General features: G+C 40.9%; 1 protein-coding gene across 3 annotated transcripts in view; it reads right to left on the bottom strand.

Moving 5' to 3' along the window:
- Positions 1 to 25284, bottom strand: part of LOC136835492 (ATP-dependent RNA helicase DDX54) — a 241468-nt gene that overhangs the window by 90592 nt on the left and 125592 nt on the right. For all 3 annotated transcript variants that reach the window (XM_067099067.1, XM_067099068.1, XM_067099069.1), the window contains exons 9-10: positions 2995 to 3109; positions 2746 to 2851 (exon numbers count right to left, since the gene is read on the bottom strand). In XM_067099067.1, the coding sequence (XP_066955168.1) occupies positions 2746 to 2851; positions 2995 to 3109 (221 nt within the window). The remainder of the gene's footprint in view (positions 1 to 2745; positions 2852 to 2994; positions 3110 to 25284) is intronic.

Below are 25284 nucleotides of genomic sequence, written 5' to 3'. Positions count from 1 at the left end.
TGTCATCGCAATTCAATAGTCCCAATGCAACTACAACTCAATACTCCAATAAGTGGTTATTTTGAATGTCTTGGCATCCTGGCTCTCTTAGATGAGGATAACATTCATACCCATACATTTAGCTTCACTTCTGTCTCCTGGCTTGTCATTTCTGGCCAAAAATGAGGACCGTTTTAAGAAGAAATCCCATTTGTCTACGGGAACTCAAGAATTACAGACATGACATTATGCCCATTCCAAGCACTCCAGGTTTGCAGAGATGTCAAGGCAAATGTCTCAGATGGTCCTTTTTTCTTACAACCTATCACAAACAAGCCACCTTCCCTGCATGGGCTGAGAATTGTCTTAGTGCCCCTAATTAGAAAGGTGGAACCTACCCCTTCCCGGTTCGCAAGGCATCAGAGGGGTGGGTGCATCCCGGACTTTTGTAAGATATTTCTTGCAAAAAAGTCTCCCAGTTTACAAAGTAATTATTAGAGGCAGTATTAACACTGCTGCCACAACATCCAACACCTTTAGTACACAGTGTGTTGGTAGGAGGTATAGTAGTCCTGTTCCCATATGCATCTTTGTAGAAAACAAAGGGTTTTCTTGATGCAGTGGTAATTTTGAGATACTGCCATGGAGGGGCGCATTAATGCTATATCCCAACCCAGCAAAATTTTGATGTCACTTTTACCCCAGAGTAGGTTATATATAGGTTCTTGTCTTTTTCCTATCCTTACTTGCTGAACCCTAATGGGTACCTGAATAAAAGACAGGTAAAAACTTAATGACTTACCATGGACCATTTTTCTATCTGGGTCATTTGGATTTTTTAATCAGGAGCTAGGCATTTTTGTCACCTGCCAATTTCTTTTGCATATTACTTTGAGGACAAACAGCTACTACACTATCAAAAAAAACCATTCTCCCTTCCAAAAAAGGCATGAGAATTTGTGGTGAGTATTTTTCTTTCATACACCTGGTGAGCAACAGAGATCTTGCCTAGTTTGTGCACTGTTGCCACATCTGTATGAGATGGGAGCAGGAAAACCAATTAACTGCTGTAGGCAAGGGAAAGAGCCCTCTTGCCTTGAGTCCTTTATACTCAATCACTTTGGCTATCAGAGGTACTATTCTGGCCAAGACCAACTGTGAAAGAATTATCTGATAATGGTTGATCTGTTGTGTGGATCCCTGGAGAGACCATATGTATACCCTTTGAAGATTCACAAGAACTACAAAAATGGGGTTTTCCTTCATCAAAACCTGTTTCTTGAATCTCAGATAAAAGAAACTCAAACAAGATACTAGGAGATATTAGAAATATGGAATAATATTTTATTGCACAATGATGCAAATGATGTAAAATAAAAATAGGATTAAAATTAATCTCCTGAATAAAGATATCAAAATAATAAAAAAATTTTAATCTTCTAAACCTGAAAATATTTTGCACATTGTTACCAGGTACTGTATAAAAAGTCAAGTGTGAATTTCTGACAAAACTATCATAAAAATGTAGTATTAAAATCCCCATTTTGATTACAATATTTTTGCTATTTCACAATTTACAGGTAATCCGTTGTACATACAGTGAACCCCCTGTATTTGCAGGGGATGCGTCTCACACCCCCCGTGAATAGCTAAAATCCGCGAATACTTAAAACCCCTCTAAAAACACTTAGAACTGCCCATTTTGATAGTTTAAACACAAGAAAAACCTTGTAAAAATGCTTATACCTGAGTATTTTAATAGTTTTATCACAAAAAGTGCATTTATTCATGAAAATTATATGAAAATACAGTAATTAGTGAATATTTCTCAGTGAAAAATACCGCGAATGGGCGAATTTTCTGCAAATAATGGGTAGATATGTTCCACAGGGAAACCCGCGAATGCGTGAGTCCGCGAATCGTGAGAACGTGAACACGGGGGGTTTACTGTACTGAAATTCTAATTTGTCAGCTAATATTGTTCCCTTAAAGCCAGGGTCATTTGAGAAGAGTGAAAATACAGTAAAACCCCCATATTCGCATTCTCATGGGTCGTGGACTCACACATTCGCGGGTTTCTCTGTGGAACATATCTAGCCATCATTCGCGGAAAATTCACCCATTCGTGGTATTTTTCATTGAGAAATATTCACTAATTACTGTATTTTCATATATTTTTCATGAATAAATGCACTTTTTGTGATAAAACTATTAAAATACTCAGGTATAAGCATTTTTACAGGGTTTTTCTTGGTTTAAGCTATCAAAATGGGCAGTTCTAAGTGTTTTTAGATGGGTTTTAAGCATTCGCGGATTTGACCTATTCGCGGGGTGTGTGGGATGCCTCCCCCGCGAATACGGGGGTTCACTGTACCAGCAATAGCTATGTCCAACATTTAAGTTACTAATCCTCAATTAACTCATCTACTCTGATTTCCCACTAAAGGAATGAATCTTCGTGACTACATAAATTCTGTTTGCTTTTTTTCAAGATTTTTTTTTTATTTTTTCTTGTAAGTTAGAATAATTTATACATCTCATACACAATTCATATATATGAGTTCTGATTACTGTGTAGCAAAGATAGTTTCCTCTGAGGTTAGGATGGGCTGTTGAAAAGCATAATCACTTATTCTATGAAAATACAGTGCCCAAAAAAGTGCCCTCAATACTGGGAAATAAGGTAATTGATTAGGGTTGAAAAATAGTTTTGTTTTATAAAAAAAAAAACTGCATTTCACATTACCCATGCACTAATCAACTTACCGAACATCCTTCCCAAGAAATAGGTGGAGGTCCATGAAATAAGCTGCTTCATCTGGAGCAACAAAAGAATATGCTGTTCCTGAACGTCCAGCTCTAGCAACTCGACCTGGTGAACAGATTCAGACAACCATGTCTACTGAAAAGCATCAGATAAGAAGAAAAATATGACTACTCAACCAATATGATTCAAGAGATACGACCTAAATAATGGTCCCATTACCACTTCCTTTAAAATCACATTAAACTCACCAACTCTATGTACAAACAGCTTTGATTTGGCTGGAAAATGGTAGTTGATGACACTGTCCAGCATAGGAATATCTATACCACGTGCTGCTACATCAGTTACTATAAGGCACTGCACCTGATGGAAATAAAACATATAAAACTTAAAATATCTTTGAATCTCATTTTCATACATAACCACTAAATGGGAAATGTCTACAGTACATTTACAAAGAAAACCCTAGTTCCATGAGCAAATTATAGTGCTAGGGTACTTATCCAGATCCCTGTTGTATACAACAATTTGAAAACAAAAAATTTCTAGAGATGTGTTCCCTAACACAAAACCACTTTAAATTTTTTCATACACAACTGGACCACCTACAAAATATACACATATCTGGTTGCTTTAAGGGTATCGGTGGGGTCGGGGATTAATTCTGAGTGACAGTGTTCAAACTTCCAAAGGTGTTACCTCTAGTTTGACCGAAGATGCATACAAAATTTCAGGTGAATTGGATGAAAACTTTTTTTTTTAACATATTTTTCTTTTAAACATAACATTTTTTTTGTTTTTTAAAGTACATCTCCTTTATTTATCATTCAATTTAAAAACAAAAGTAATAGCAGAAAGTTTAAATCCTATCAAATAAAATGGCAAACTCAAAAATCTAATATGTGATGTATGCTATTTTAAAAAAATATTTTAAAAATGCAATGAAAAATACTATACAAAATTATATATTAAATTTTGGTAAAAATTTTTTTTGAGGGAAAAAAGAAAAGTAAATTTGCCAATGTGTTCTCTCACTATCTTTGTTCAAATTGCTTTTTAGATTTTTAAAATCAATTCACAAATAAGGGAGTTTTTGGAATTTGAATGTAGAAAATGTATGTTTTGAGAAAAATGCAATTAAAGTTTTGCTAACTATTTATTTTGCTTTTAGAAGCACATAAAGTTTCTTGGAAATGCCTACATGGCACCTGTTCCTCCCTCTTTTATAAGAGATGATATTCCCTCTAAAAAAAAATATTTACCACTTAAAGAAAATAGTTTATATTATTTTTGGGGGGTTATCATAGAACACCACCCTATTCTTGTGCTGCCAGGTTTTTAGGAGGCTAATGAGCCCCTCCTTCATATCCTCCTTTTGATGTTCTTTGCTTCTTTTGCTTTCTTGAATGCATAGCAGACATTCGTTTCCTGGTCTTCTCTTTCGTCTGAAGGCCTTTCAGGCTTTCTCCTGTCGTTTTTCTCATAACAGGCAGCAATGAAGTCTGACCTTTGGACACTTTGCCCGTATTTTACTGTTGAACGATTCATTTAGGTTTTGAGTACGACCTTTCACACATCTTTGCAGTAAATCATCAGAGGAAAGCTCTTCAAATATTTGGCAAACTGGGATCTTTTGTTCCTCTGTAAGTTGGAGTTTTACTTTCATCTCCTTGTGACTCCTGGGAGATACATTCATTGCCAAATCATGATTGTAAAAACACCAGCTATTTTTGCCAACAGGACACTGAGAATGATCATGATTTTCATCACCACTAGTCAAGATGTAAAAAGACTGCCATTACATTTTTTTTCATGGTAACTATAGGGTCAGTGGGATCTTTAGCTCTGTTTCTTACTGCAATGCCAAAATATTTTCCAATCTTTATCACCGTGCTATCACTCAATTCATTGAGTCCTCCAAGCTCACTCCTAAACATAACTTTGTTTGTTGATGTTACATATTTCGAAACATATTTCTTTCTCAAGGCCACATGACGAAAAGAAAATCCTCTTCTGAACGTGGTTTATGCATTCTTCCCTGAGCACTGGATATGGAGTGCCATAAGGACGAGTGCCCTCATTCAAACTGCATACTCCTTTATAAGCTGTCGAATTCCCATCACCAACAAATAATTTATATATGAATTTCCTGTCTAGTGATCTCTGCCACAATGCGATAGCACCAGCAGCTTCCATATTTCCAGAAGCTTGGTAAAATTTTTTTTTGCATTCTCCAGACTGTATATGTTTTTCATAAGCTGCATCATATTGTTCTTTTGTTAGTTCATTTGTTTTCAGTTTATTATTCAAATTACTGCAGGAATTACATATCTTACTGATTGAAAAACAGACGGCACCTCACACTGACACTTTAGTTTCAAGTCAACATCAAAACTGTTTTTATCAATTTCGAGTGTTATATTGCAGTCACACTGCCCGCAATACGTCGAACTAAAAGCATCTTTTAGAACTCTCAGGGGTAATGAAACTATTTGTCCATCATTGCTTACACTTAGATGATCTTTTTCGACTGCATAACTTCTCAATAAAAAACTCCTTAGGTTGGCTCCTGATGAAACACCAACATCACCTGCTATGTCAGGGACAGCAATTACATCTTGAAAATGCTCATTCTCTTCCTCTTCCCCTTCCTCATCATCAGATAACTTAAAACAAAAATTGTCGGTGGCATCATCATCATCATCTTGATATATTTGTTCAAAGGTAATAATAGATTTCACTTGGAGCTTCGTAATAGGAAGTACTTGGCATCTCCTCAGCACACGTGGTTGGTGGCAACATGTGAAATGCCACAGCATTAGCTGTGTTTATACTTTTAGCTTCCAGATAAGTTTTGATATTGCGAGAGCTTGCTTCCCTTCGCTTACTAAACTTCTTTTTTGGCATGTTGGTAATATATATAATACACAACTGATGTCCAAAAGTCCGAGGAAGTGTTGCAATCGACTGAACATAACAAATATACGATTACATAAAAAAAATATAAGAATTCTCTCTCGGGACAACTGGCTCGCATTATTCAGCTGTGGGAAGAGTTGCCATCTCTATCAAGAAAACATACTGTATGGCATACGAAACAAAATGCAATGAAAAGAAATACAAATACTTGAAGAATGAATGCAAAATGAAATAGTAAAACCACCCCTAACCAGACCTTTAATTCTCTACTTGGGTGTGGCCTTTAAACCGTTTAAAAGGCTTCGTATCGATATTATCTTACACATGGCAATGGCCGGGACCCAGATCTGTGGAAATATGACAATAACTCATTTTCACGAATTTGAGCCAATATCACCAAAATTACATGCCGCCAATACCCTTAACCTGTTAAGTGTCACCCACGTAATAATACGTTTACTGCGATCTACTCGGTAGCGCCTTCAACGGGATATTACATTCAAGACTTTAACTCTGCTTTTCAAGCTGTCAGCCCCGTAATAATAAGTTTACTCATATGGAAAATGTTGGAACATCATTTGGTAACACTCTCAGAACACGTAAGCTGTAATTGATGACTTACAGTATTTCCTGCCTGGCAACTCTTTTCAGTTGGTCGCTTGATGCCTAGATGACTATTTTTTTTCAGTATGCTTCGGGCGTTTTCAGAGACAACTTGGCCTTGACGTCTTTCGCAATGAATATCACAAAGAGGAGGCCTATGTCTTCAGGTGAGATAAATCAAATCCTAGACGAGGTGTCTGATACTGAAGAAATATTTGATGATGAGAGCTCTAGTTCTGAATCCTCCAGTGATGAGGATATTGAAGATATAAACTTTTCTTCCAACAGCGGAAGTGAAGATGACTTCTCATTGCCGAGTGACTGGACTCCGAGAGGGAGAGAGAGAGATCCCTTTACTTTTGTTGCTGATCCCGGCGTGAAATTTTCAGTTGAGGATAAAGAGAATCCATTAGAATATTTTGAGAAACAATTTGATGATGAAATCATTGATAACCTCGTGAAAGAAACAAACAGATTTGCAAATCAGTTTCTAGATGAGAATGTAGAACATTTGTCTCCACAATCACGAGTACATAGATGGATTGTGTGTAGCCCCTTGCTTTAGAGATTGGCATACAAAAAAAATAATAGTGCATGTATGTATAACACTTTTCGTTCAGTATTTTGTAGTCTTATGAAATAAAATAATAGTAGTATTAATAGTTTTTATCCCATCACTTACAAAATTCTTAGTCTTAACTACACTATGAATTATAAGCATAAAAAAGGGATTTTGACAAAGGAAAAATCTATTTCTGAGGGAAGACCTGTGTCACCCGGTGAAATTACCATTAAGCACTAATTTCTAGGTATTAGTATTGCTACAAATACCAGAGGAAAAAGCTATCAGGAATGCTGGGGTTACTACCCCCAGATCGATCATCTATAATCAAATAGACGTCGGTATAAATAAGGGTGAGTGTATATTGCCACTGTCACAGGCCTCTGCTCTGTAGACATCCCAATGTCAAAAAACCCGGAAGATGGGGAGCCGACCCAAAGCCAACACTCACCGTTCCGCCAACCGACGACCCCAGCACCATCTAGACTCATTCCAGGCTAGCACCCACCCCCCAAGCTTGGTATGCCTACTAGGGTGGGAAATTCTGGAACACGGGTGGGTCACCGGGTGACACAGGTCTTCCCTCAGAAATAGATTTTTCCTTTGTCAAAATCCCTTTTCTGAGTTTGACACAGTCTTTTCTGAGTTCGACCTGTGTCACCCGGTGAAATCGTAACAGAGAATCATACTAAGCTGGGAGAAAGTCTTCAACGAAACAAGTAGTTAGATGGACATAAACAAAAGCACCAGTACTAACTTTTTAGTTTAATTATCCCAGTAGCAAGAAAAAATTTTTTAATAAGAACAATTAACAGTAATATTTAATTAATGACTAGGGATAAACATGAAACAACAACTGGAAGGTACCAAGACTTAAAACTAACAGTTACAAAAATTGGAAAGGTACCCAGAAACTTAAGACTAACACCACAGCAAATATACAATATCCCAAAAACTTAAAGACTAACACCACCGCAAATGTACAACATCACATGTTCAGGAGTCAGGCCGTGAAGCATGCCTGACCTAAGAGTAGAAGGCAAGGTAAGTAAATGAGGCAGGCAGGCGAGAGGGGAAGAGGACAGGGTAAAAAAGAGATCAATACTTTAATCTAGGGCAGAAGGGACAATGCTTCCTGCAGCCACTGTAGAGAACTTCAGAGCTTCCAGGGATTTAAGATAGTGGCGTTTAAACACTGATGGAGATTTCCAACCCATATATTTTTTAAGATCTTCAAAATTCATGTTATGGAAATAATTAGTGGAGGTGGCCACTGCTCGGATATCATGAACCTTAGGTACTGAATCCGGGTTAGCTTGTTTAATGAAATAAAGAACCTGTTGTCTGATGGCCTTTAAGGAAAGTGTTCCTCCTTTTTCCCTGATAAAAAGAGGACCAGACAAAACCTGAGAAGTTCTCTGTAAATAAGCCCTTAGGGTAGTGACTGGACACACGGATGGATCCTGTGGAAGGGGGATAACCTTCCAAGGGGACCACCTATCTTGAGGATCTTCATTTTTAGCTAAAAATCTTTGATCTGGAGAAAGAACTTCTCCTGACGGGAGGAAATCAACATGATTCGCACCTCTAGAGAGGGCGGACAGTTCAGAAATCCTGGCACCTGAAGCTAGGCTAATTAAGAACAATGTCTTTCTTAACAGATTCAAATATGGACACTGATCATTATCAGTGTCCGATGCTAATTTCAGAACGTCATTAAGGAACCAAGAAACCGTATGTGGACGGATTGCTGGTCTCAGACGAGCGCATGCTCTAGGGATTGATGAAAAGTATGAATCTGTTAAGTCAATATTGAAGCCATGTAAAAATACCTTTTTTAAAGCTGACTTTGCTGTGGTAAGAGTGGTCGAAGCCAGACCCTTTTCGAACAATGACCTGAAGAATGATATTGCTAGATTCGTGGTCATGACTTGAGCTTCTGATTCTTTCAGGAATGATGCTAACTTTTTAACTGCTGAATCATACTGTCTTAGAGTAGATTCCCTTTTATCTGATTCCAAGAACAGTGTATTGACAGGATCAATATCCGCACCTCTCTGAGCAGCGAATTTCATGAAGTCCACAAAGCCAGGGCATTTAGAATTCTTGAGGAAGCTGACACAGTCCGAGTTTATACTATTTGGGTCAGCTGTGGCCTGGGTATTTGAATACACCGGAGCTTCAACTCCAGAAGAAGAGGGAACCAACTGCTCTTCGCCAGTTGGGTGCTACCAGGCCACCTGACCTTTGAATGACCTGAGCTTGTGTAAAACTTTCATCAGCAGGTTTATTGGTGGAAACAGATAGATTTTCTGCCATATGTTCCAATCTATTGACATTGCATCTGTGGAGTAAGCCAGAGGGTCCAGGTTGGGAGCAACATAACATGGAAGTTTGTGGTTGCTCTCCGTGGCAAACAAGTCTACCTGAAGACCTGGAACCTGACGGCGAATCCACTCGAATGAAGTTTTGTCCAGGGACCATTCCGACTCCAGCGGAGTTAACCTGGATAGAGAGTCTGCAATGACATTCCGGACTCCTGCTAGATGAGTGGCTGACAGGTGCCAACTGTGCTTTTTCGCCAGGGAGAAAATAGCTATCAACACTTGATTGATCCGGCTCGATTTGGAGCCCCCCTGTTTATACAATGCACCACTACTGCACTGTCCAGAACCATCCTGATATGAATCTGTCTGGGTGGACAAAGTTTTTTCAGAGTTAGAAACACTGCCATTGCTTCTAGAATGTTGATATGGAATTGGCGGAACATTGTGGACCATGTACCTTGAACTTTTTTGTGTTGGGAATATCCTCCCCAGCCGCTTAAAGAAGCGTCTGTGTGGATCACTAGAGATGGAGGAGGAAATTGGAGGGTACTGACTTTGAAAGACTTTTGACTGTGGACCACGGCCGAGTCTTTTCCTCAACACTAGTGGAATTAATGACACCTTGTCTCTGAGCTTGATATTGGCTCGTCTCCGCCACACTCTGTTTATGTCTTTCAGTTTGGCTTTCAGCAGCAGATCTGTGACAGATGCGAACTGAAGAGAACCCAAGACCCTTTCCTGAGTCCGCGAGAGGCTTTCCTGCATTTGAGGAACTGCCTGGTGGCTTTGGCTATTTCCTCCTTTTGGCTGGCGGAAGAGGCAGTTTGTGAGAGTCTAGGTCCCACTGGATACCTAGCCACTGAAACCGAGCCTCCAGAACTAAGCGGGATTTCTCCTGTTTATCTGGAAGCCCAGGGACTCCAGAAACTCGATCACTATGGCTGTAGCTCTCCGGCATTCCCCGGCGTTGGATGCCCAAATTATCCAATCGTCCAGGTATGCGGCTAACATGATCCCCTGGGACCGTAACTGCTGCACTACCATTTCTGCCAGCTTGGTGAAAATTCTGGGCGCTATGTTGAGCCCGAATGGCATGACTCTGAATGAGTAGGCTTGTTTTCCTAGTCTGAATCCTAGGTAAGGAGAGAAGTTTCTCGCAATCGGGATGTGATAGTATGCATCTGAAAGATCCATAGAGGGGAAGTAGGATCCGTACCTGCGAGATTGTAAGCATGCGAAATTTGTCGCATTGAATGTAAAGATTGAGACGAGACAAGTCTAAGATTACTCTTTGCTGACTGAGCCTTTCTTCGGAACGCTGAACAGCCTGCCTTGAAATTTCAGGTGCCTCACTTTCTTTATAGCCCTCTTTTGAAGCAGTTCCCTTGCGAAGTCCCGTAGGGCTTTGGATGGAGGCTGATGGAACCTGACTAGTGGGGAGGGTCCTTGATCCAACTCCACCCCAGACCTTTGGAGACTATGCTGTGGGCCCACGGGCTGAAGGTCCACTGGTCTCGAAAAGATATAACCTCCCGCCTACCTGAAGAGGCTCATTTGGAGGGGGAGGGCTTGCTTCCTCTGCCCGGCCTCCTCTCCCCGAGAGAGGAACGCACGCAGCCTTGCCCCTGAAGGAGGCTCTTGCTCTACTTCCCCTTGCGTTCCGGTTAAAACCTCGAAACGACTCCTGGCTCTCATACGAGGGATTGAACGCCGGAGACGTGACGAAAGTTGGGGAAGCAAGGGAATGCTGAGCAGGCTGCATCAGCACGTACTGTTGAGGCTGGGCCTTCGAGGTTGAAGGCTGACCGATCTGGGAGACCGGTACAGCCTGCATAACGGTCTGAGTCTGTGGTCTCTTGAACTTCCTAAAGCGTTTCCCTGGCCTATTGTGGGGCCCGGCGGACTCGGAGGCCTTCCTCTTGGCGGGAAGACCCCAGCGGGAGTGGAGACTCTGGTTTTCCCTGGTTGCCTCTGCCAGAACACTGTTCACCTCGCTCTCGGGGAAGATATTGGCCCCCCAGAAAGAGCTTTTCATGAGCCTATTGGGCTCGTGCCTTATGGTGGCGTCCGCAAAGATGTGTTTGCGGCAGGACTTGGAAGAGCGGATCCTCAGAGTAGATCACCGCCGTAGTTTCCGTCAGGCACAGGGAATTCATCGACCGGCTCAGTCTGCACCTGGCCTCGAACTCTGTCTTCAGAAGAGCCTCCGGGATCTTAGGAAGCTGCTCGCTGAACAAAGTCGAAATTAGTCCGGGTCGAGTCTGCCCACCGTGAATGTAGCTGGAGCACCCGACCAAAATTCTGAATCTCCGGGAAGACCAGGAAGTGGGATCTGTCTCCGGAGCTGAGGCAGCGGGCTTACCTCCTATGCATGCTTGAGCAGTCGCTAAGGCCACCTTTGACATGCAGGGGTTGGGACTTTATCCCCCAAAGAGTACATAGTAAAGTTCCCTTTGAAGGGAGTCAACTTGGTGTTATCTGCCTCCCACTCCGTCAGAGTGCGCAGCAAGGCAGACTGAGCCTGGTCCCTTGGGAAAATGACTGTTTCTTTGGGGACCTTGTCAGACCTGATCCAAGCCTCCTCCGTCAACCTGGCGTAGCCTGGGAAGGGAGGCACCAGGTCGGGTGGGAAGAACTCCAGCTCTTCCAACCTGCGTGTGCCTAAACCCTCTATTGTAAGGGTATCTTCATGCTGGGGAGCATGAAGAGCCAAACGCCAAGGATTTCCCTTATCAAAGGGAGGAAGGGTGGAGGCATCCAGAATGGGGTGAGACAGCGCCAGGCCTCCGGAGCACACGAACCCAGAGAGCACGCTCTCCTGGCTCTGATTCCTCTGAGTTAAGGACCTCCAATGTTCATCGGAGGTCTTCAGGCCCGAGGCAAGCTCAGAGGAGAGTTTACTCAGCTTAAGGTCCACCTCCTTATTAAACTTTTGCAGAGGCAGGTCTGCAAAAGCCTCAGGGTCAAAAGCAGGCTGAGGGGGGGGGGAGGCCTCGCCTTAGCTGCCCTTGTTCTCGACCCCTTGACAGGGGGAGTAGCCTTGCTCGTTGAAGCCACCAGACTAGATGCCCGTGACTTCAAAGGAGGTAGAGGAGTAGCCTTACGGGTGGAAGAGGACTTGTAGCCCTTAGACTTCAAGGTCCTCTTCACCTTGGGGACAGTAGAACTTGATCTGTCCTCAAGGTAGGAAGACTTCTGGAACCCCTGAAAAGAAGACACAGAAGAAGAAGGGGAGTTAAAAAGGGAGCTCGCTCCCCCTGCCTCACTTACCTCCCTACCTAACCCCCGATCCGTTTCCACGAGCATTGGTTCCAGATCGAGGTTGATGGCCGCCACTTCCTCTGTCACCTCCCCGCACAGGTTGTCATCTTGGGAGGGTTGTGTCTCCACCCGGATCTGCTCAATCAAGGGGGCGGCGACGTCCGCAGGAACAGCAGCAGAGATCCGGGCGCCGGGGTAGAGGAGATTGCATATAATCTCGGATAAGACATAAGGCTTCCCCGACGGGACGTTCCTCCCAAACCCGTTAACCCAAGCCTTCAGGGTTGACAGCGAAGAGTCCCGGGAAGAGCGGTCGGCCTGGGAGAAAACGAGGATTTACTAAACCAGACATCATATTTTATAATCAACAATCATAAGGCATGTGGTCAAGAACGTCATATTCAACAAAATAAACAATGCAGTCGAGTAAACTAAAGGCAGCGGACTTGAAGCTTACCGATTCGTCCAAAACCTGCTCATACAGAGCGTAGCATACTTCACATCCATCCGGGTGCCAAACGACCGAATCCCCCACCCGGACTGCACAGCCAGAGTGGGAACGGCAGACTACGTGGCCGTAAGGTTGGTGCAATACAGCCGTGCACCCGGTCTCCTGACAGTGTACCATCTGTAAGTGGATAGACAGTACATGAGTATGCTAACTAAGGCACGCAGGAGTAAATCCGGCGGAGATAGAAGTCTTAGACTAGTGTAGGTGATGGTACATGTTTATTGATAAAAACAGAACCGGCCGGAGTAGCCCGGCTGAAAACATATGATATATGACTAGATAAGTTAAGGACCGCCAGAGTTAATCCGACGGAAATAGTACACCTTAACCTAGGATCATGCAACATAGTAATTAACATGAAATAATAAATGAAAACAAATACTGCCGGAATATGTGTGAACAGCAGTACATAGCTGGTTATGATGTTCCGACCCGGAAACCTCGGACATCCCGCTACTCCCGCCTCTGGTAACAGCGGAGGGGGCGGAGAGGTGAATTCACTACTGAATCGTCTCCCGCGCATGTGGCGGAGAACGGGTAGTGAATAACGCCAACCGACTGAGAACCAAACCCACCGGAGTGGTAACGGGCAAAAGAGCAATGGGAGATCCGAAAAAACCGGCGGAACGGAACCAGCGAAAGTAGGACAGAAACCCTGGACTGTGTCCGGAGTTCTAGCTAACCCAGAGGAAAGCGAACCAACGAGACACTAGCGAAGTGGCGGAAACCTTAACGTGGAGGCCAGAAAGGTGGGAAACACCTATCTGGACGCCGGACTAGACTCCCCACGGGGTGACGATCGTAAGAGACCGACGTCCCGCACGCGGGGAGGGAGATCACACGCCACACGCTAAAGAGCAGGGAGGGAATAACAAAATGGCGGGGTCGAGCAGCAGTGTCCAGGTGGATGGGAAAATCCCCTGGACACAGATAGAAACTCCCCACGGGGTGCCGGTCCTGGGGACCGACTTCCCTCACGCAGGGAGAAACTAAAGACACCAGCCAAATGTTAACGAAAGGGTAAGGGAAGTTAGGCTAATAACATGAAAACTACAACTACCTATGACTCTCCACCCTTTCCCGCGTCAAAGCCTTGACTGGGAGAAGGGAAAGAGGGAGGGAGGGAGGGGGGGGAGAGAAATTCCCATGTAGATGGCTACCAAACAACCGACAGACTGGGCGGATAATAGGCTACGTACTGAGGAGACCCCCCCTATACTAACCTACCTCCCAAATCAACTGGACTGATCAGATATACCAGAACAGAGGAAGGGTGGGAGGGGAAAGGGGAGGGGGGGGCTCAGAGGCCTAAGGACACCCATCAACAAAACGGTACGGTCGGATGGAACCAAGGAACGGGGAACTCCCTCAACCAACCCACGTCTCCCTCCAAGCCTCAAAACGACATGGTCGGGAGAGAAGGAAGCTGAGTCACATGAAAAACGCCCAATGACACCGACTAAGTACTGCTAAAAGTTAACCAAAAACAGTAAATAAACGTAAATAATATCATTATACATAAAAATAATTAAGAACTTGTGCTAAGGGTATGGCCTAACAGCTCGTAACGAACAGGAAGCGGGTAATAACCAAAATGGCCGCTCCTGACGCTAATCCAAAGGCAATTTTAATCCCGAAATATACATGTCATCCATCACTTAATATATCAGATAAACCGATAGCAAGACAGCACCACCCTGGAGGATATTTTCTTCCAACGTGAGAGGAAAGTGCCCACAAAAGAAAGGGAAAATAATGAAACAAAAACGATAGGGGGAAGCCTCCCCAAAAGTAAATATGTGACAATACTGGCACCACCTCCCCCGTGACGGAAGAACAAACCGTCCAAAGGGAACTTCTTGAAGGGGTATAATAACAGAATACGAAAAAGAGATATGAATGACCAAGTGAGACACCCGCAGAATCACGCTGCTAAGGCATCCCCCAAGGACAAACTGGCTGAGGCAAGACGAACGCAGAGGAACGCCTGATATTATTCAACCCCATAATATAGAGATTAAATAAAAGCCTCCACAACTATAAAACCCCACAACAAGATGGTACTTAACTTAGTAGCGGTGAAATCCTCGGAAGACATGATAAATCCCAAAAATAAGGCACAAAACCCAAAGGCACAAGAAAAGCGTGATAGGTTGAACGCGTGCTAGAATGGAATGAGTCTAGATGGCGCTGGGGTTGTCGGTTGGCGGGACGGTGAGTGTTGGCTTTGGGTCGGCTCCCCATCTTCCGGGGTTTTTGACATTGGGATGTTTACAGAGCAGAGGCCTGTGACAGTGGCAATATACACTCACCCTTATTTATACCAACGTCTATTTGATTATAGATGATCGATCTGGGGGTAGTAACCCCAGCATTCCTGATAGCTTTTTTCTCTGGTATTTTTAGCAATACTAATACCTAGAAATTAGTGCTTAATGGTAATTTCACCGGGTGACACAGGTCGAACTCAGAAATCAATATTAACTTTGAAAAACTATCATCAGTGATATGACCGCTAATTGCAAGAAAAAGCGTGACGGTACGTTAGCAGCGAGCTCACCCAGGGGGGACGCTTAACAGGTTAAAGCAGGCAAGAGTGATACCTCATTTGCCACCTATGAGATTCTTACTACAAGTACCATTTTCAATATAAAGAGATGTAAAGGCTACTTCAGATACCACTACCAATCACATCTTGTACGTAAAACATACCATTGCAGTCAGTGCTGGTTACGTTGTTCCTCTGTGCAAAAGAACATCTTATTAACGTAATTCCCCTATGAATGCACAAGTGATCCATTTCCACATTAACCCTTAAACGCCTGTTGGACGTAGCAAACGTCGACTAAAATTGTCTGTTGAATGCCGAGTGGACGTAGCAAATGTTGACTACAAAAAATTTCAACCTTCGGTCAACTTTGACTCGAAATGGTCGAAAAACGCAATCGTAAGCTAAAACTCTTACATTCTAGTAATATTCAATCATGTACCTTCATTTTGCAACAAATTGTAAGTCTCTAGCACAATATTTCGATTTATGGTGAATTTTTGAAAAAACTTTTTCTTACGCCATAAATCGAAACTGCTCGGCTGAAAATTTCAGAAATTCTTTCGTCATTTTGTCGTAATTTTTGCACTGTTCTATATTAGCCATTACATAAAGTTTTATATATGAAAATGTGCGCAATTTCATGTACAATACAACAGAAAATAACTCATGGTTGTAGCTTTTATCAGTTTTGAAATATTTTCATATAAATCACGATAACTGCCAAAATTTTAACCTTGTCAACTTTAACTCGACCGAAATGGTCAAAAACGCAATTGTAAGCTAGAACTCTTATATTCTAGTAATATTCAATCATTTACCTTCATTTTGCAACCAATTGGAAGTCTCTAGCACAATATTTCGATTTATGGTGAATTTTTAAAAAAACTTTTTCCTTACGTCCAAACCAGAAATTCTTTCACACGTTGTTGTAATGTTTGCACCATTTTATATTAGTCGTTACATAAAGTTTTATATATGGAAATGTGCGCAATTTCATGTACAATACAACAGAAAATAACTCATGGTTGTAGCTTTTATCAGTTTTGAAATATTTTCATATAAATCACGATAACTGCCAAAATTTCAACCTTCGGTCAACTTTAACTCGACCAAATGGTCAAAAAAACGCAATTATAAGCTAAAACTCTTACATTCTAGTAATATTCAATCATGTACCTTCATTTTGCAACAAACTGGAAGTCTCTAGCACAATATTTCAATTTATGGTGAATTTCTGAAAAAAAAATTTTTATCCTTACGTCTCTTGCGCTGATGCAACTCGGCCGAACATCTCAGAAATTCTTTCATCATGTTGTCGTAATGTTTGCATCGTTTTACATTAGTCATTACATAAACTTTTATATATGAAAAAATGTGCGCAATTTCATGTAGAATACAACAGAAAATAGCTCATGGTTGTAGCTTTTATCACTTTTGAAATATTTTCACATAAATCACGATAACTGCCAAAATTTCAACCTTGGTCAACTTTAACTCGACCGAAATGGTCAAAAAATGCAATTGTAAAGCTAAAACTCTTACATTCTAGTAATATTCAACCATTTACCTTCATTTTGCAATAAATTGGATGTCTCTAGCACAATATTTTGATTTATGGTGAATTTTTGAAAAAACATTTTCCTTTTACGTCTGTCACTGCAGAGTAACTCGGCGAACATCTCAGAAATTCTTTTCGTCATGTTGTCGTAATGTTTGCACCGTTTTATATTAGTCGTTACATAAACTTTTATATATGAAAATGTGCACAATTTCATGTACAATACAACAGAAAATAACTTATGGTTGTAGCTTTTATCAGTTTTGAAATATTTTCATATAAATCACGATAAATAGAAAAAATTCGACTTTTGGTCAACTTTAACTCGACCGAAATGGTAGAAAACTGCAATTGTAAGCTAAAACACTTACAGTCTAGTAATATTCAATCAATTAGCTTCATTTTTCAACAAACGACCAATATAAAACGGTGCAAACATTAAGACAACGTGACGAAAGAATTTCTGAGATGTTCGGCAGAGTTACCGCACGGACGTAAGGAAAATGTTTTTTTCAAAAATTCACCATAAATCGAAATATTGTGCTTGAGACTTCCAATTTATTGCAAAATGAAGGTAAATGATTGAATATTACTAGAATGTAAGAGTTTTAGCTTACAATTGCGTTTTTTTAACATTTTGGTCGAGTTAAATTTGACCAAAGGTTGAAATTTTGGCAGTTATCGTGATTTATGTGAAAATATTTCAAAACTGATAAAAGCTACAACCATGAGTTATTTTCTGTTGTATTCTACATGAAATTGCACACATTTTCATATATAAAACTTTATGTAACGACTAATATAAAACGGTGTAAACATTACGACAACGTGACGAAAGAATTTCTGGCGCGGCGTAAGGAAAAAGTTTTTTTCAAAAATTCACCATAAATCGAAATATTGTGCTAGAGACTTCCAATTTGTTGCAAAATGAAGATAAATGATTGTATATTACTAGAATGTAAGAGTTTTAGCTTATAATTGCGTTTTTTTACCATTTCAGTCGAGTCAAAGTTGACCGAAGGTTGAAATTTTGGCAGTTATCATGATTTATATGAAAATATTTCCAAACTGATAACAGTTACAACCATGGGTTGTATTTTGTTGTATTTTACATGAAATTGCACACATTTTCATATATAAAACTTTATGTAACGGCTAATATAAAACAGTGCAAAAATTACGACAAAATGATGAAAGAATTTCTGAAATTTTCAGCCGAGTTACCGCGCGGACGTAAGGAAAAAGTTTTTTTCAAAAATTCACCATAAATCGAAATATTGTGCTAGAGAATTCCAATTTATTGCAAAATGAAGGTAAATGATTGAATATTACTAAAATGTAAGAGTTTTAGCTTACAATGGCATTTTTCAACCATTTCGAGTCAAAGTTGACCGAAGGTTGAAATTTTTTGTAGTCGACGTGCGGTACGTCCACTCGGCACCCAACAGACAATTTTAGTCAACGTATGATACGTCCAGTCGGCGTTTAAGGGTTAACCTTTACACAAGTTTTGATGGCTAACGCACGACAGCTCACATGACTTTCATGATAGGATAACTAGGAAGAGTGAAACTATGAAGAGTGTAACAGGAAATAGTATGGGTATTTCCTTCCTCATGTGATTCGGACAACTCTTTGCATTCAAAAATGGTAAAATTCTCAATCCATTTTCCAGTGCTCATTCATTCAATCCCAAGATTCAAAAAATTTTCCAGTGAAAATCTTCTGAGGAAAATCTTTTTTTTGGTTCTCATTAAAATTTGTGAAAAGCTTCGCTCGGCCAGGTGTTCAACTGAGCCTAGTCGGCATTGTATTTGTTCGCTGTATTTGCTAGTTTTTTCTCTTCACGTGCACGTGCTGAACTGTTCTCTGACCCATAGGATCGCTAATATACACACACCACTCCCGTGCTTAATCAGGTCTCTTGAGTACAGTAAATATTTTTTTTTCTTTTCCCTTAAGCATGTGAGATATCCTTTGCAGTACCATTTGCCTGTTCATGGTAAATCAAATTTTTTTTTTTACTCATCATATTCTACTGAATTTTAATATCACACTTCAAATAAGCACATTCTTTTCTAGTTACATTTTGTGCATTTTTTTTCTCTCTTGGCGGAGAAGCCAGCTACATTGTTTCTCTCGCATTTAAATGTGTATATTTAGAAGCAACTGCTTCCTATTTGCCTAGAGAATACAATTTTATAATAATTTTTGAACTGACAGCATAATCATTCATTCATGCATTTAACCCTCTAACGCCGAGCCTCTATTTACAAAAACGTCTCCCGTATGCCAGCGGCGATCGGGAGTTAGCGCCGCAGCTGAAAAAAAGTTTTTTTCAAAAAATCACAGCATGCTTAGTTTTCAAGATTAAGAGTTAATTTTTGGCTCCTTTTTTTGTCATTGCCTGAAGTTTAGTATGCAACTATCAGAAATGAAAAAAATATCATTATCATATATAAATATTGAAATATATGACAGCGCTAAAAAAGCTTTTCATATATAATTTTATACAAATCGCGCTGTGAGCAAATCGGTTAAAGCTAACGGGTTATTTTTTTTCTTTGTGCTGTACACTAAATTGCAATGATTTTGGTATATAACAAATTGTAAAATGGTCAAAGCAACACAGATAAAATATTATCACAAAATGATGCATGACTTCGTAACGTGCGGACATAAAAAAATGTTTTTTTCAAAAATTCACCATAAATCGAAATATTGTGCTAGAGACTTCCCATTTGTTGAAAAACAAAGCTAATTGATTGAATATTACTAGAATGTAAGAGTTTTAACTTACAATTGCGTTTTTCGACCATTTCGGTCGAGTTAAAGTTGACCGAAGGTAGAGTTTTTTCTATTTATCGTGATTTATATGAAAATATTTCAAAACTGATAAAAGCTACAACCATGAGTTATTTTCTGTTGTATTCTACATGAAATTGCGCACATTTTCATATATAAAAGTTTATGTAACGACTAATATAAAATGGTGCAAACATTACTACAACGTGACGAAAGAATTTCTGAGATGTTCGGCAGAGTTACCGCACGGACGTAAGGAAAATGTTTTTTTCAAAAATTCACCATAAATCAAAATATTGTGCTAGAGACTTCCAATTTATTGCAAAATGAAGGTAAATGATTGATTATTTCTAGAATGTAAGAGTTTTAGCTTACAATTGCATTTTTCGACCATTTCGGTCGAGTTAAAGTTGACCGAAGGTTGAAATTTTGGCAGTTATCGTGATTTATGTGAAAATATTTCAAAACTGATAAAAGCTACAACCATGAGTTATTTTCTGTTGTATTCTAAATGAAATTGCACACATTTTCATGTATAAAAGTTTATGTAACGACTAATGTAAAACGGTGCAAATATTACGACAACGTGATGAAAGAATTTCTGAGATGTTCGGCCGAGTTACACGCATGACGTAAGGAAAAAGTTTTTTTTCAGAAATTCACCATAAATCGAAATATTGTGCTAGAGACTTTCAGTTTGTTGCAAAATGAAGGTACATGATTGAATATTACTAGAATGTTAGGGGTTTAGCTTATAATTGTGTTTTTTTACCATTTCGGTCGAGTTAAAGTTGACCAAAGCTTGAAATTTTGGCAGTTATCATGATTTATATGAAAATATTTCAAAACTGATAAAAGCTACAACCATGAGTTATTTTCTGTTGTATTCTACATGAAATTGCGCACATTTCCATATATAAAACTTTATGTAACGACTAATATAAAACGGTGCAAACATTACGAAAACGTGACGAAAGAATTTCTGGCGCGGACGTAAGGAAAAAGTTTTTTTCAAAAATTCGCCATAAATCGAAATATTGTGCTAGAGACTTCCAATTTGTTGAAAAATGAAGGTAAATGATTGAATATTACTAGAATGTAAAAGTTTTAACTTACAATTGCGGTTTTCGACCATTTCAGTCGAGTCAAAGTTGACCAAAGGTTGAAATTTTTTGTAGTCGACGTACGGTACGTCCACTCGGCACCCAACAGACAATTTTAGTCGACGTATGATACGTCCAGTCGGCGTTTAAGGGTTAATTGTGTATATTTAGAAGCTATTGCTTCCTATTTGCTTAGAGCAATACAAGTTTATAATACTTGCTGAACCGACAGCATACTCATTCACTGCTGAGAGCAACACGATTTCATTACAACTGCTGAAACCGCCAGCACAATCTTTCACTCACATTTTTAATTGTGTATATTTAGAAGGATTTGCTTCCTATTTGTGCAGAACAATTTTATAATATTTGCTGCGATACCAGCATAAGCATTCGTTCAGGCATTGTGACTATTTATGTGAGCGGTATTCAATTCTATGTAAGCCTGTTATTTTAATCACATCAGCCACCTTCGACAATTCTCTGCAAATCATTATGTAAGGCTTACATTAAACCTTGTGCTAAAATGAAAGTCCATTTCAAGACTTTATATTCGTGTATTTCACACAATCCAAGTTCTTATAGAATTGCTTATTCCAGTTCATTAGAACCTTGGTTCTTCTTAGACATAAAAATCCAAGTCCATTTTGAGACCTTATATTTGTGTATTTCACACAATCCAAGTCCTTAAGGGACCACTTATTCCAGTTCATTAGAACAACCTTGAGTCTTCTTAGACATACTGAATTAGTTCATTAGAAAAACCTGGAGTCCTATGAGACCCCCCATATCGTTCATTTAGTACAAACCCTACGTTCTCAAGAACGCAATTAACCATGTTCAACACGCACAAAACATCGTTCTCCGGAACGCCTTAATTTCATGCAACAGCCGGCCAAATCCATGCGTGAAGTAAAATCCAAGTTACGTCTTTTCAAGACACATTAAAATTCGTTCATCACGAACAACTAGTCTTTTAGACATGCTGAAACTAGTTCATCACGAACAAACCTCAGTCTTTTCAGACACTCATTAAGCCTTATCTCAAGATGTCTCGACATCCAGAACCCAACAAAATGAGGACTTCAAGTTCTATGTCCGCTGGAAAGGACATGGGACTGTCAGGACTAGCCCTAGAGGATTGGGTCCAAGAGAGAATAGAAGATGCCAAGGTAGAAAGACAGGCAGAAAGGCAGGACGAGGAGAAAGAGAGGATAGCTCAGGAGAAACGAGAAGAGCCAGGAAGGCGGCAAGAGAAGGAGAGAGAGAGAGAGAATAGCTCAGGAGAAATGAGAAGAGGCAGAAAGACAGGAGAAGAGAAAGAAAGAACTCATTAACTTGCAATGGCAGCTTAAGGCATGAGTAACACACCAACGCCCTCTCCACATTCAACCCTCAGCAGTGTAGGCTCCCTCATAAGGAAATGGGATGAAGCCGAGCCTGAAGCCTGGCTCAACCATATTGAAAAGGCCCTGACGACCTATCAGCCCTCTACTGAAGAAGTGTCTCTGACCCTGGGACAGCACCTTGAAGGGAAAGGTTCAATTGCCTTCAATGTTCTCCCACCTAAGGATCAAGGAAATCTCACCCCTGTCCGTTAGAGGAGAAGGTGGATAAATATGCCCAAAGAATCAAGCCAAACCTGGTCTGAGGAGATCTCCAAAAAGACCCAGGCCTTAAAACAATAGCTAGAATCTCTCAACCCACTAGTGTGGAGGACATCCTTGAACTCTTCCAGCTTGATGACTTCTTATTTTATGCCACGCCACCCCTCGCCACCCATCTATAAGACAGTGGTCAAGTGCTGTCCCTGGGTTGACACCTGGGGCACCAATCATCCTCATCTTAGTTCCCACGGATGAAAATTATATTCCTCCTCGCCTGCCTCATCCTCTCAAACATGGGCAAGCCCCAAAGAAACCAGTGTGTGTGGATATTGCAAAAGAATAGGGCACCCCACTGAACAGTGCTGTTTCAAGGCTGAGGCTCAGCTAGAAAATCCTTGTAAGTCCTCGAATGGGACAATACCCCAACGAGCCACGTCTGGCTCTTAGACAAGAAGTAAAGGGCCTGCTCCCTCCAATGGGCAGTGCCAAGCAAAGATTATAGCAGGAGTTATTGCCCTGCTTGCAAAGTTTATGGGCACTCTGCCCAATGGGCAAAATGCCCTAAGAAATCAAGCACACCCACCATTGCTTTGGCAATTACAAATTCTAAGTCCCTGGGCCCTCCAGCCAAAGGCCACATATATGTGGCACTTCCTCCAGGTAGCTATCCCACACCCCAGGTCAAGGCAAATTTCCCTCACAAGGAAAGACAAGGTTCCCTATGGAGCTAACATTAACTGACGTAGACTCGTCACAATTGAGGGTATTAATTCAAAACGATACTTCCTACCGTTCAGTTGAGAGTCACGAGACCTCAGAAATCCAAAATCTGCAACATTGCCAAAGCAAGCTACATTCCTGGAGGTTATGACATCCTCCTGGGACAAGACTTCCAGCCTCCATCTGAATTACAACAATCCGGGGTTCTGAGCCCCTAAAGTTATTCATTAGGCATGAGTAATTCTCATGAGCCTCCATTCATTCCACTGCCAGTGCCACCTGAGTACGTTGTGCAGTGGCCACCTGCATCCAAGCAGATTTCAAAGCCCAGTCCTGTGCCAGGCCCTGCCCCAGTGCCAGTGCCAAGGCACCCAATAGATCTCCCTCCTGGAGATCCCAAAATTGATTCTCAATCTCTGCCAGTGCCACTTGAGAGAAATCTCCAGAACCTATACCAGTGCCTCACCCTGCCTTAGTGCCAGTGCCAGAGCACGTCCCAGATCTCCATTCGAGAGATCCCAATCCAGATGCCCCCCTGCCCCCTCTTCTCCCAGCTTGGCTCCACTACCAGTGCTGGTAAGAGGGATGGATTTTTCTGACCACAGCGGAAGCTCACTCAAAGGTGCGGCCTCACAGCCTGCGCCGGAACTGGTCATTGCAACCTGTGGGCCTCCCACGCCCACCAGAACATCTTCCTCCCTTTCCCAGTCCTCTGTAGACGCGAGAGTGAGTAAGGATTCTGCCACACCTCAACTGGCCGATGAACTCAAGCAACTGCAACGATGTGGGGCAGAGCCTGTGATGAATGCCCCTACTCCGGCCATCAAAGAAGCTGAACTGGGTGGAACTCCACTGTCCTCTTCAGGCTTGGTTCGACTGATTCCCCTACCAAGGAAAACTGTCAACCTACAACAGATCCACGGAAGAAAATCATGGGCATAGATGGCTCCAGATTGCCAAAAGAGAGCTGCTGAGCTCCTTTGGCACTAGTGCCAACCTGGCACAGTGCCACCCCTTTGTCCTATGAGGACCTTGGCACCTCTATCTAGAAGAGGGTGTCAGATTTCCTCACCTATGTACCTTCCTTATAATTTTGTAATTTATTCTTTTCCTTCAACACTTTTCCTTTCATTATTTTGTTCATTAATCACATTATTTTATGCCTCACAAAGGCTTATATTTCACCTTGTTTCCCACTCTCCTAGTGCAGAGTGCAATTGACAGATATCCCAACTTTGAAGGTCCTATGACTTCCCTTTGCAGCCTTTAGGGCTAAAGAATGAACCCAGCCATTCCCATAGGCTAAGGAATACAATTTCGGCATGTTTAATCACACCTGTTTACAATAATTATTAATTACAGTACTTTGTATCTGTCACCTACCCTTTTGTTATTCTTTTGTTACTCTTTTAGACGAGTGCCGCAAGGCACCTATAAGGTAGTGCCGTGTTGTGGTATCAGTGACTCCTAAAGTAAGATTCTCTATTATTATTGTTTTTTCCTAGTAATTTATAACCTGTGGCTTCCATAGCCAGTACTACGTGCTGATACATCACATGTACTTATAATGTGTGCCTCCTGGCACAAGTGTTATAGTATCGTGGCAACACCTAACTAAGCCCACAAATACTTTCGTTGTACTGCCTCCTCAAGGTATATTAACTGCGTGACCTTATGACTAAGTCTTTTCATGGTGTATTCTAAGTATAACAATATTAACCTCTCGATGTTAGGTTCAATTTTATTACATATTAAGTAATAATCTAGTCATTTTATACTTGTTAAATGCTGCTAATTTTCAATTCTTGGAAAGTAAAATTATTACTGTTGTTAGCAGCATAAATTAATTCTTTTGTTTATATTTAGCAGAAATATTGTACACCAAAGGTTGTGAAGAGAGAAATTACTGCCTGTTGCAATAATGTAATTTTAGCCATTTCAACCAGACTAAGGGTGTAAATGCCATCAAGGTGGGGAAGGTATCAAGAGTATCCTCTCATAAGCCATCTTC

This window comes from Macrobrachium rosenbergii, chromosome 55 (genome assembly GCF_040412425.1).
Source record: "Macrobrachium rosenbergii isolate ZJJX-2024 chromosome 55, ASM4041242v1, whole genome shotgun sequence".
Taxonomy (NCBI): Eukaryota; Metazoa; Arthropoda; class Malacostraca; order Decapoda; family Palaemonidae; genus Macrobrachium; species Macrobrachium rosenbergii.
Note: the sequence above shows the minus strand (reverse complement) of the source record. Positions and strands in the feature narration are given on the sequence as shown.